Here is a 13,224-nt window from a genome sequence, read left to right as displayed (position 1 = left end):
GTTTCTTTTGATGGCATTAATGTGCTGTGCTGGAGATTCACGTATTTATACAGACTCACACGTTCATGGACACAGATTAATAACTTTTAAGTAAACAAAGCGCCTATAATTTTGCAACTGTGGCTGCATTTTCATTACTGTTGCAAAAACCACCAAAACCTTATTGGGTAGATTGAGCCTTACTTTCTGGTACATGGTGTTTCTATATTGTATGTGTCATGCAATGACAATAAAGAAATATTTTCGGAGTGATACCTAACACCACATGAGCCTATATTTAGTAAGGGTCGCTTTATAACCATGAGTAATAATCATATGACAAAAAGCCTAATGCTAAATAATAAAGAACAAAGTAACCTTGAGTACAGTATTCAGGTTATTTCAGGAAATGTCTGTGAAATGTCCATACATCATGGGAATTCATTTTATTTGAAAAAAATAGTTTGGCCAGACATACTCCACACATTTCAGCAAAAATATGAGTATTTACAGGCCAGAGACATATGCTATAAAATGACAATGTAACATGTAAATCAATCTACTATCCTAAATCTGAAGCCAGACAAAATGACAACAAAAGGATGAACACTATAGTCATTGCTATGATATATAGTTTGCACATGAATACGCTTTCTTGATCATTTTGCGTACTCCAAAATAGTTTCTACTCTAAATTAAAAGAACAAGTGTTCCTATGACAACATGGTATCTGTAACAACTTGATTTACAACAAGGCACTTTATCTTCTCCAGGGAAAGGATAGAAGGGTGGATGTAGTCACTCTGGATGCTCCCACATCTTCCGCTAGTTCATTGACAGTGGTCCTCTGATTTCTGCATACTATGGTTTGCTTTAAATGAGCCAGTAAAACACAAAACAGCCAAACATCACCCAGTGACTGGCCCAGTTTAGCTCAGACCATTTCTGAATAGTGTGACTGGCCATATAACCCTAAATGGAGAAAAATCAAATAAGTTCTGTGATATAGCAAAGTTACGCAATGTAAACTGATTTTTCCAGTGATTTAATTTCTCACGTTATTTCAGTCTTTATACAAAATAATCATACAGTGACTTCAAAGCAATGGGTCTCATTCACTAAGCATTGGTACGCACAAATTTGTGTGTGAGACCTGTGTACGAACGCTTTCATGAACAAGTAATGATTCACTTAAACTTTCATACTAAAATGTATAAGATAATCAAGAATATAAAAAATAAAAAAGGAACAGCTTAAAGCACACATACGCAAAAATCACTAGTCTCTCTCTCTCTCTCTCTCTCAAACCTATGTTTCACCTTAGGATAATAGTTATATATTATATAGAACTACGTGCCTGTATAAAATGTGATTTTGAGAACTGAGCACTTGGAAGTACTTGGGAGAGCGCGTCCGTAGAGAGTGCTTGGAGTATCTTTGTCTTAAGTGACGACAGGTGGTAAAGGAAAGGTTAGACGGTCGTAATATAGGCATTGTAATTTTTTATTTCACTGGGACTTTAAGAACAAATTCATGTGTGTACACACGTGTTATGAATTAGGCAGGATGTTTTCATGAGAAGTTCAAATGTGTGTCTATAAATACGAAAAATCTACGCCATAATTCCTAAAAATAACACAGTTTAAAAACACACTTGTTTAGTCGTGCATTAACAACGTGATATATATATATATATATATATATGGTATACATACATTTTAAATCTATTTTATATCTATTTTCAGTTTTATTGTCTTTTAATTTCTAAAGTTGTATTTGTAAATTGTATTTTTAAAGATGTGTTATGCATGTATGTTATTTTTCCTTTGTCAATCATTTTATGTAAAGCACTTTGAATTACCTTGTGTATGAAATGTGCTGTATAAAAAAAACTTGCCTTGCCTTTTCTTGCCTTATTAGTAAATGAGACCCACTATGTCTGTTCCTAATGTCGAAGGACAAAGACTGTTCTCAGAAATGCTCACCTCCTCAGCATTCATGTTGTCCATTTCAGAGTCAAACAGTGAGCCAAGGTACGTTAGGTGGAATATTGATAAAGCACCGAAGAGCAGGTTTACACCATACACCCACACAGTCTACAAAACAAATCCAACCAAAACATCATGAAATCACACACAATTTGGTTATAGTGTTTACTCTACATTACATTAAAAGGGCAAAACTACAGTTACAGCCCCAAACCTCAGAAAAACAGTGTACCTTCTTATTTTGGTGGTGGCAGTCACTTGGGCAGGGCTTTGACAGAATACATGCACTGAAAATCACAGCCAACCGCTTTCTCAGTGCTAGAAGATAAATAACAAGTCAGTATTCAGTCAGGTGGTGACAGTTCAGTCCTGGTGATTAAAACAGTGAGGTGACGAGTGGCAGCTCCACCACACAGATGTTTAATGTCATGGCGGTATTGATTTATTTAATGAAGTTGGACACATTTGTAATATAGTTTACCATATTCAACATATGTGATGAATCCCAAGGATAGTAGTACTGCCCCCAGATGGAAGCTGAGACCCTGCCAAAGAACACAGGGGTTAGAATTGACTTAAAAAAAAATTAAAACCGCAATGTCCCATATTCACCAGCAGATGTCTCTACCTAACTACAAAGTTGTATTGTGTTACAATGTAGGACATACAGTGGGTTTCATACTAGATATAATTTTAGCCAAAGTATTCAAGTTTACAGGCTCAAAAAAAGATCAAGTAAAAGGAGAGACTGGAATGTCTGGCAATTTATGTGATGTAATTTGGGTTATCTTATCATTAAAATGTTGTGCAAAGTCTTCACAAAGAGAGACAGATGTCTCAGAAAACCTTTGGACGGAGAACAGATTCAACCGTGGAAAAAATTATATTTGGCTTATGGCTATTTCTTAAAATTAGTTCAGAGAGATAAGTACACTTTGCAGCCTTAGCAGCTCATTGATGGGTAGAAAGAGAGTCACACAAAGTTTCATATGACACACCAGTTATCATAGTAGGCAAAACTACTAATTCAGGGTACAAAATAGGCATATGTGATTGAATCTATTTTATGCCACCTCTAGAAAGCATTGCATATCTGGGTCATGATAAAAGATTGTTTATCAAAGCTGTCACACTAGTACGTAATAGGTTTCTGGTCCAGATGTTTTTTCCACCCTTACACAGCTATAATCTGTTTAAACTGATTGAAATTGATTCTGCTCCAATCAGCCTTCATAAAATGTAAAGTACCAGATAGCTAAAACTCATACTTACATGTAACAATGCACTTGCCGTGTAGGTCACCAAAATTGCAGGAAAAGTGCCAAGATTGAGTGCACTTTTAAAGACATCTGTTGTCAAAAAATGTTACGAAAATGTTTATATTAATATGTAATATAACATGTGTACAAAAAAGTCGACACGAATGAAGACACCTACATGCGTTTAGCCATTTAGACATGGGTAGATTCCAAGAAGTGACAACTTCGACCATGGACCTCGGCAATTCCACGTTCAGAGGCTTAGCTACTGTTATATCCCTTTAAATGATAAAACGTCAATGTCAATAACACTATTTCTGTACAAATACATGTTTTTTTAAGACGGAAATAGAAAAAGTTGGCATACATATGACTGACCATTTGAGGTTGTCTTTCTGCTCAGAGAATCCAGCTCCGGCCATCACAGTGGTCGTTTCACTTAAATAGCTAACAAAATAATTACTGAAGTGGAAGGACACTGCATTTTCATAAGCATGAAGCCAGCTGAGGCACAAAAAACAATACAAGAAAATTAAATACATGCATTCAAACTAGCCATTTTATTTTCGCACAAAAACAGCCAGGGGGTCAGGGCGGATGCAGCTCACCTACGAGGAAGTCCATCACCATAGATGGGAATGAAGTATGGGAAGAGATAAGGGGCAATACAGTTTGAAATAACTAGGCAAATTTGACTCTTAAAAAAGCTCAGGGCAATCTTCCCAAACCAGGCAACAGTCTGCAGGAGAGAAAAAGAAGACATCTGCTGATGAGAAACGTGTCTGGCACAATAAACCTTATCTTCTCTACATCAAAGAAAATTATTATTTTACCACTTAACATTTAGCATGGAAAGACCATATTTAATTTATTTTAATGTCAATATCTGTGTGTACAAAAAGGGTCAGTGACATGGCATTTAAAACATATAAGAATTTCCTGACATTATTATTTTTAATATTGATTATTTCTACGTTTCTAAATATTTAGTGTTGTCTTTAGCTTTATTAAATGAATGGTCAGACAAAACAACTTTTAACCAAATGTAAGGTCTATCTGTCAAAGCACATTAGTAAAAATAATAATTTATGACAAGACAGACAATAAAGCTTTAGCGAAATATATTAAAATATTGCAATATGATAAATAAACATATTTATGTATAACATATCTTAGGTTTGACTAAGACTGGATTTTCCTGAGCTGAAAAAAGTGAACGACCGTTGGTTTAAGGATTACAGATTCTTAAAACTGCTTGTGACATTACATATCTCTTAATGGGACACTTGAATAAAATACAATTAACAATGTTTCTTACCATCTTGCGGCCATTAATTGCATCCAAATAACTGGCAAAACTAATCCACGGGCCAAAGATGACAGTTCCAGCAAAGCAGAGGTATCCCATGAACTCCAACGGCGAGGGAAAAGAGGACACAGCACCTCGATCGAGGTCAAAAGCCAAAGATATGGCCTTCATGGCGACCACCATCTGAGAGCCTAAACACATCCATGGGTGTAAGGAATGAACATTTAATGAGAATGATTTAACACAGCAGGCAAAACCTGAGCAAAAAACAGACACTGACCTCTCATCTTATGCCAGGTTGCTGCATCAATCATGTGCAACTCACTATAATTAAAATTAAACAAAAGAATGTGAGACAGTTTTTTAAGGAACACATTTATAATATATAAATGCACGTTATACATTATGTATATAATCAAATACTTTGATATTATAATGCAGTGTTATGGATAAATGCAACAATGGATCGGTTTCTACATTCTTATCTGTAAAATGCAGTTGTTCAATGACAGACCCCATGAGCATGTAGATGAGGATGACGAGAGACAGGAAGACGCCTTTGCTTCTTGAGGTTATGCTGAGGAGCAGGATGAGGTAGCACAGGAGGCTCAGTATTATAACCCACATCATGTGTAACTCAAAGAACACGTATAACACGTACAGGCCACCTGCCAGCACACTAACATGCTTCACATGACATGACACACCTGTCAAAGAGAGACACAGCATTAGACTGCCTCACCAAGCCTCAACAGATGGACCGACTAGCAGCATGGGTTTGATGTAAATCAAGAGCAAACGCTTTCACTGCAATACATATTGTTGGTTCCCAGACTACATAAAGCTATTCATGAAAGTTATAAAGGCAAAATGTGGGCCAATAGGTAAGTAGGGATAGTAAAGTTTTGAGTTGAAATGTAAAATTGTGTGTGGGGATGAACCACTTACTGAAAACAGTGGACCAGTTCTTTGCAGATTACCGGGTCAGTGAAACAGATTTTAAAGGATTTAGGTTGTGCCCTGGGCGAGCATAATAAACTCACCTAGTCTACAGATGACTCGACACAGAAGACATACCAGCAAGAGCTGCCAAACTTGCTCCACACCCTGCTGGGCAGTGGGCAGCACGCAGCCCTCTACTAGTGCCTGAAGAAACTCCTGCCTTCCAAAGGAGTCCATAGCGACGTCCTCTGAAAGATTTTGTTACACACAGACAGGCTCTGGAAAAGTGAGACAGACTATTATCGTCTTGCATGATGTAACAGTTTAACAGTATGATAGGACCAGTATAAAAGATGTAACATGGCAGTGGTGCATTATCACTTATTATTATATCTTGTGCTTTTGCCCTGTAAACCTAACATATTTGCTATTCGGTGCAGACATTTTTGTTGCATTTTGTGTTGATGTTAATGTCACCAACATAAACTAGATCATGGAGATAAAATATGTTAAATGTCCAAAATGTGTAATTTTTTGGGAGGGATCTATTGACAAAAATGCAATATATTATACTGTTCATAAGTGTGTCTTTAGAGGTGTTTATGTTTTAATTACCTTAGAATGAGCTATTTCTATCTACATACACCGCGGGTTCCCTCACATGGAATTCGCCATGTTGTTTCTACAGTAGCCCTAAATGGACAAACTGCTCTACAGAGCGCGATTCGTAAAAACGTTATCTCCTTCAACAAAGAAGCGAAAACGTGACAGCTTAGTTCCGTTCCCCGTTGTGCTTCGAAAGGGATGGGGAGCGGTGGACTGAACCCTTGGTTGCGATTTGCGACCTCACCATTAGATGCAGCTAAATTTAATATACTGTACCTTTAAGACAGATCACGAGAAAAACCCATACTGTTGAATCCTGTATGAAATTTTGTGGAACGTCTACAACAAACAGGGACAGTGCGTACTGAAATGCTCCCCTTATTACAATTTACCATGGTTTTATTATTGTAAAACTACAGTAATCGTGTTTTGACGACCTCAGTTTTTAGCATCTCAATGAGCAATGCATTTCTAGAAGTTTTGTTGGACAGATAACGTTATGTGCTTTCTAATACCCGTCTCCACAGACCACAATCTGATGTATGATGATCCGATCGCATCGCGCAAAACAAAATATAATGCACTGAGGGTTACGAGCTTGCAACTATATTTGAAGAGTTGATAGAAAAACCCTCAGTCGATTACTACTAGACTATGAACGCGTTACTCATTGCTGCTCTTCCAGATGGATCTTACCAACCTTCAGGAGTGCAGCTGCTATCCCGCACTACAATGTTACACCCGGAAGTGGTGAGATTTTACTCCTGTTAAAATCCGTAGTCCAGCTCGTCCAGATGTCCATTCCATTCCGTTAGCACGAGCATAAACATCTCTACGACTCACTGGACGAACGCAACGGCTTTAGCGAACATGCCGGAGTTCAACCAAACTTGACTCGGTTTGTGATCACTTCCTCTACGGAGAGTGCACGAATCTGTGCCATGCGGGAAAATGCTTTGATTTGTAATTCTAACCTCCATTGTTACAAATGTCAGTGGTTTGACTGTATTTCATTTTCAAGGCGTTAAATAGTAAATACTATAGTGTCTTTATTAAAATGCTAAATAAAAAATACACGCATCCTAAGAGATATTGTACTGAAAAGCATTGTATATTGTAAATGTATAACAGAATGTAGATTTTGCTTTGCTTGACAGAACTACATATTTTTAGTGCAATAAATATATTTTTTTATATTGCCATCTGAAAATGCTGCTGTTTGACGAAAAAACGAAAACATCAAGGTGTAGATGAGGTTGACAAGGGAGAGGATGAGGTTGACAAGGGAGAGGATGAGGTTGACAAGGGAGAGGATGAGGTTGACAAGGGAGAGGATGAGGTTGACAAGGGAGAGGACGATGTAACAGGAGGCTCAATCAGGAAGATCATCCGCATAATTTTTAAAGAGAGAGTTGCAAGTAAATTACATTTCTTTAATCATTCACTCACCCACATATCAAACCTGTATGACTTTTTTCTTTCTGTAGAACACAAAATGAACAACGTGGTCAACCAAAGAAAACTCTTTGTTCCATCATATGGAAACGATAACTGTTATATACAGGTTTTAAACAATATACAAATAATAACATGATTTTATTGCTGGGTAAACTATTCCTTTAACGCAAACACCATATTGTCTTTCATATTTTATGCAGCATAATTCAAATAAACATCATTAAAATGCTTTTTGATTTCTCCTCCAGAGCTTTGATGAATTCATGACATATAATGAAATGATTCCTAATGCTGTTCATGTCATGTGTCTATGGTGGATTTAAAAATGCATTGTAACTCCCACTGAGCTACAAGTGAGGCACAGGAACACTGTCACACTTGTTTCCATGGTAATTGTGCATATGACAATATGTCAGTCTAAATTTAGCTCCTTTATGCAAGACTGCTGTCTCTCATTTCCTGAAATTCCCTTTTTCTGTAAATTGTATTGACTGCATTGTCAATAGACTAGAAAGCCATTTAATGTCAAGACATTATTAATTATTCTGATCTAAAAAGCTGGATTGTTAGATACAGACAGTCCGAGCAGAGATAAAACAATTATTTTATGAAGAAATGTATTTATTCATAGACATTCAGTGCTTGACTACTGCACGGTGTACAGAAGTAATGTAATAATGAAATAATTAATCATTTCACAGCATTCTTATGTTTTTCACAAAAGCAGTTTATCATTCAAGCAATATTCAAACATGATTTTTTTTATAAAAAAACATAAATATTAGTTAGCTTAACAGTCAATCAAGATATCCGAAATGTATTTTTAATGCCCATAATGAAACAACACCGACCATGCCTTCCAGCTATGTAACTGTAATTACATTATCAGTTGCTAGGTGTCTCTGTTTCACATATCACAGTACAGCCCAAGCTGAAATACTCCAAGCCTCGACCAACTCTTTCCTTTCAACCTATATACTCCTGGGATTTCGAGGATCATTCTCAGCATCCAAGTCCATGCAGACCTGATTTTCCCTCCCCCACAGTGACCCATATGAGACAGGTACAAGACTTGATGAATTAGACCCTGCATCCCAGCTTCACCCGGTTCAAGCTCCACTCTGAACCTCCACACACGTGCAGGAACCTTCGCAGTTTTTATTGTGAATGACACACATCAACTGAGCAGGGAAAATATTAATTACAATCGGACATGCTTGTCATCCAGTCGCACATGTTCGCCTCATACAGATGTGAGATGCGGAATGTATTGGGAATGCTGGGTAATTAAATGAACCGCACAGTACCGCCCTTGGAGAGAGAACGCGAGTTAAGGGCCTGAGGGCAGTTGACTGAGTTCTGCTTATTACGTCTGTCCTCCAGAGAGAAGAGAGGTGCCCTTATTTACGAGCAGTTTGGCTCAATAATAGGGAAGAGCTGGAATTGATCATGTCTGTCTGGGTCAAAAGGTCTCTGTTGATTTGAGACGTGACACACGATGGCACCTGATCTGTTCGGAAGTTCATACCAACGTGAAATGAGAACATTGTGAACGGACACCGATAAAGATTGTTTTGATTAAAATGATAGATTAAATCTTTAGTTCTGACATTAACTGGTAGTTGTGTGTAAATTGGCACAGCATCTAATCCGATCAATCTGTCCCTCGTGAACAAGAGGTTGAGCCGCAAAACCACAATTACACATGTGCTTCACCATGTTCTCCTCCCCCAATTTTCTCCATCCTCCCCCAATCTCCATCTTGTCCACTTCACATACCTCCAGGCTTTCCTCTCCTATTCTTTCTTCATGAATCCCATCCCCCCAAAAAGCGGTGGAAGAAACAGATCTTTCAAATTCATACGCTGTACTACTATAGGCTACACTGTGTCGTAATGTTTTTAATTAGAAGTTCGGGTCGATATCTACAAATGTCGGATCATATCTGGACGTTTGAATAACTTTCAATATGAAAAAACAGCCTGTAAACGGTGATGTCTCTGTGCAGTCTGTGACATTAAGATCCTCTCCATCGACTGACCTCTCCCTCACACATAAATCTGGGGAGGACTTCTGCCAGCGTCTTGAGTAATGTCTGAGCTTCAGAATATTTGTGCTGGGGGTATCGTACGGTATTTCAGGTTTGGAAGCAAGCTAAAAGGGAGAAATATGTCTGTAAAATTAAAGGTAATATCGGGTAATATTTAAGATAACAAGGTTACGTTTTCACAAAACCATAAGTAAAGAACATGTAGAAAACATAAAATCACAAAAATATACTTTGGCTGGGTTTTCACGGGCAGGAACATATTGTGATTAATTGCAAGCATGTTCATTTCAATATCACCTCTTTCGGAGGCCTATACATTTTTAATCAAAAAGATTTTTAGAAAGATTTTGGACTACGGGGTTCCTAATTATACATTTGGTTCCGCCCTGTAACTACGCATAGAATGCGAAATCCAATCTACTTCGGTTGTTTAATTCATTGCAACTTAAATTGATAAATGCTCGCAACTTAGCTGGAGAGTGTGGCTGCACGAGATTTGTCCTCAGGCTGTTTTCTGGAAAATCTCCCCCCCCCCTCACTTTCACGAAGATCGCTGTGGAATTTTCTTCTCAACGGGACTCCAAGTGTTCTCATTGCTGGAAACACAGTAAATTTGCATGAGCTATGCATGAGTTAATGAATTTTATACAGCAACATATTGCAAAGGGTCTTTAATATGAGGCGGCACATTCCATCCATAACGTGAGATACACACTGTCACGAAAAAGTCATTAATTCTTGTTGGCTTTTTACAGAAACAATGAAGCAAGACATTTTTATTATATTATTTATAAAATCATTTTATTATTCATAAAAAGATGTACAACTGGTGTATATAAAAGCCAAGCACATTAAAGAATCATTCACCTGCTGTTTCTGTGAAAAATCTCTATTGTAGTTAATTAGACAAGCAGAGACAGAGACATCTTCTCATCCTTCAGACCTTAGGGCAATAATCCATAACCCTATGGTCTTCTCTGAAAAGTGCAATTTCTCCTCATTTCTTCTAGATCCCACCAAAATTGACCTCTTATCACCGTCTCTCAGACTTTAATAACTGATACCATTCTCTCTTGTACTCTTTCTTCTGCTCTTCTGAATGCACTTTGCTGGTAGAACAGTTCTTTGACTTCTATAATTGCTTGTCAAATCCCTCGCTATCTACTATCTTTATGGACGGTCCCTACAGTAGTACTCGCCTCTCTGTCAACCTTTCTCTCTTTTCTTCCTACCTTTGTGCTTTCTTTGATTGTCTTTTGGCTGCAACATTTCCAGATGGCTTGGGTGTAATCGTGCCGTGAGAGGTTTTGAAGCGCTGTGAAAGGAAAGCAGATTTCCTTAATACGTTTCTTCGGGAACAGAGTGGAAATCAAAAGCAACGTGTTGCCATGTCTCTTTTTTTTCAACAGTTTACAGCAGGTTTTTCTCTAGGGGATTCATGAAGCTAACCGTGTATTATTCATGATGTGGAGATCGAAGGTGCGAAGGCAACCGCCGAAACACCAGAAGTTCACAGTGAGGTCAACAAACAAACAAAAAAGTTACAGATTCAAAGAGAACATAAAAGCATTAGTAACCGATATGAAACCTCTCTCTCGTTCTCGTTCTCTCCCCAGGGGTGTAAATAAGTAATGAGCATATTGTTAAAATTCATGTTGCACTTCCATTCCCTCCAGTCACTCTCTGTGTCTCTCGCTCAATATTTCTCTCTCACTCCCTTTATGCAGTATAATGCATGCTAATGCATTATTACATGTTATTCAAGGTGCAAAGAGAAGTCACACCATGTCATTATGAACCATGTGATTGCGCTTGCCATCAGAATATGCATACACATGGCCAGCCTTTGAATGTGTATCTCCCCTCCTCCTACTTTTCCTTCAATATTCCACTCTTTTCATGTCCTTCACAAGCAGCTTAATAAAATCATACTTCATTGGTTGAAAGTAGAAAATATATTACATATTGAATTTTGAATGGTTTCAGACCAACCTCAATCTCTTCTCTTTCTCTTGCCGCATGCTTGTCATTCTTTATTAACCAAATACATTTCGGTTGTTTTGCATTAAATGTAAGTTTACATAATCTCATGTTAAAATGTAACTTGTATGGCTGTGGCAATAAATACTACTTCAGATCTGCCGTAAGATTGTAAAGAAGGGTTTTCTGAACATAATTAGATCAAGACAAGAAATATGGCTGCACTGAACTTACGTGTGCTGTGAGATGTGTGGTAAGTATTTATGAAAACCTACAATGTGAATTTTGTCAGTGAACTGCATATTATTTTAATAACTTTTAAGGGTCAAAGGGCATTGAATATGCAGTGGAGTGTACTCAAATCAAGTTGAGTCTGAAAGAAGGACAGGGACAAATTGACCCTTCAGTCTTCTGAGTCAAGGTTAATCACAGCTGCCAGTCTTTTAGAAGTGTGAGTGTGTGTGTGAAAGTGAGAAAGAAAGACAGACAGAAAGAAAGAATGAACGAAAAAGAAAGAAAAAGGATTTCTGTCTCTCTGTCGATTTTGATCAATTTAGTCACCCAAAAATAAAAAATCTGTCATAATTTATTCACCTTCATGTCAATTAAAACCTTTTTGACTTACTTGTCTGTAGAACACAAATGAAAATTGAAAATTTTAAGAAATGTCTCGGTGATTGTGTGTCCATACTATGAAAGTCAATGGGCTACTATGATTCTTGGATACCAAAATATCTTTATTTTCTGTTCTGCAGATGAAAAAAAGTCATACAGATTTGAAATGACATGAGAGTGAGGAAATGATGAATTTTCCTAATGCACTTAAAACACAAACATTCATTTCTGAATGACACACAACACTGACCTAGACACAATATGCATAGACAGATGATCATGCTATTTAATTAACCTGCTATTCACAAATCATAGCCTGCTTTATAAATAAAGAAAACACAGTGAGAGAGAGAGATAGGTGACATGAGAGGAACATTACATGAGAAAGCTTCTATTTTTATATTGATTTATTGCAGTAATCCATGTTCTCTAAATAAACCAGTGCCTTGCAAAATCAAATAAGCCCTGTTAAATGCCAGCGTGAGTTCTGCATGACTACCCATAATGCCACGGTCCAGTGAGGAGGCAGAGGGACAGAGTGAGATAACAGGTTATCAGTAATACACAGAGGGACATAGTCCCACATAATAACCTGCCACATCAACTGCTTACCCAGAAACACAGCTACATGTCGATAGCAACTCCTGTAGCATGAAAAGCAAATAGGTTACGGAGGGTATTATCATTTTTTGTTATATTATGTTTACAATATAGCAGGCACTTGTCTGTTATTGCTGAAATATGCCTGCAGTGGGGAAAGGAAGGCCACGAGACAGAGGCATGCTTTAAAGCTTCTTTCAACTTGGTCATACATTTTGTTTGTAGAGAGAGGCTGACAACATCTTTGGTCCCTTTCACAACAGGCAACACAAACCATGCTGCTTCTAGCATAGGTGATAAGGAAAGAGATCGAGTGAGAGACGAAAAGAGAAAATGGTAAACATGATATAAGGTAAGAAGAAAAAGAAGGTGGGAGGGTAAAGCCATCATCTATTAGTAAAAGAGAATGGTTGAGCAAGCAAGTGAGAGAGAGAGGGA

The 13,224-nt window shown here is 37.6% G+C and overlaps 1 protein-coding gene across 2 annotated transcripts; it reads right to left on the bottom strand.

Moving 5' to 3' along the window:
* Positions 1–142: 142 nt before the first annotated feature.
* porcnl (porcupine O-acyltransferase like) lies at positions 143–7,019 on the bottom strand. Of its 2 annotated transcripts, XM_079466986.1 has the most exons (14): positions 6,784–7,002; positions 5,579–5,755; positions 5,197–5,242; positions 5,050–5,112; positions 4,816–4,859; positions 4,545–4,726; positions 3,835–3,965; positions 3,605–3,730; positions 3,405–3,505; positions 3,240–3,316; positions 2,449–2,512; positions 2,200–2,285; positions 1,965–2,075; positions 384–951 (listed from the first exon to the last, which is right to left on the bottom strand). In XM_079466986.1, the coding sequence occupies exons 2-14, from the start codon at positions 5,712–5,714 to the stop codon at positions 853–855; spliced, it is 1,266 nt and encodes a 421-aa protein (XP_079323112.1). In that variant the 5' UTR covers positions 5,715–5,755; positions 6,784–7,002; the 3' UTR covers positions 384–852. The 2 variants fall into 2 exon arrangements, with proteins under 2 accessions (XP_079323111.1, XP_079323112.1); XM_079466985.1 differs by having other exon boundaries at positions 143–951; positions 5,050–5,242; positions 6,784–7,019.
* Between the last annotated feature and the right edge of the window lie 6,205 nt (positions 7,020–13,224).

This window comes from Barbatula barbatula (genome assembly GCF_947034865.1).
Source record: "Barbatula barbatula genome assembly, chromosome: 11".
NCBI classification, from domain to species: Eukaryota; Metazoa; Chordata; class Actinopteri; order Cypriniformes; family Nemacheilidae; genus Barbatula; species Barbatula barbatula.
Note: the sequence above shows the minus strand (reverse complement) of the source record. Positions and strands in the feature narration are given on the sequence as shown.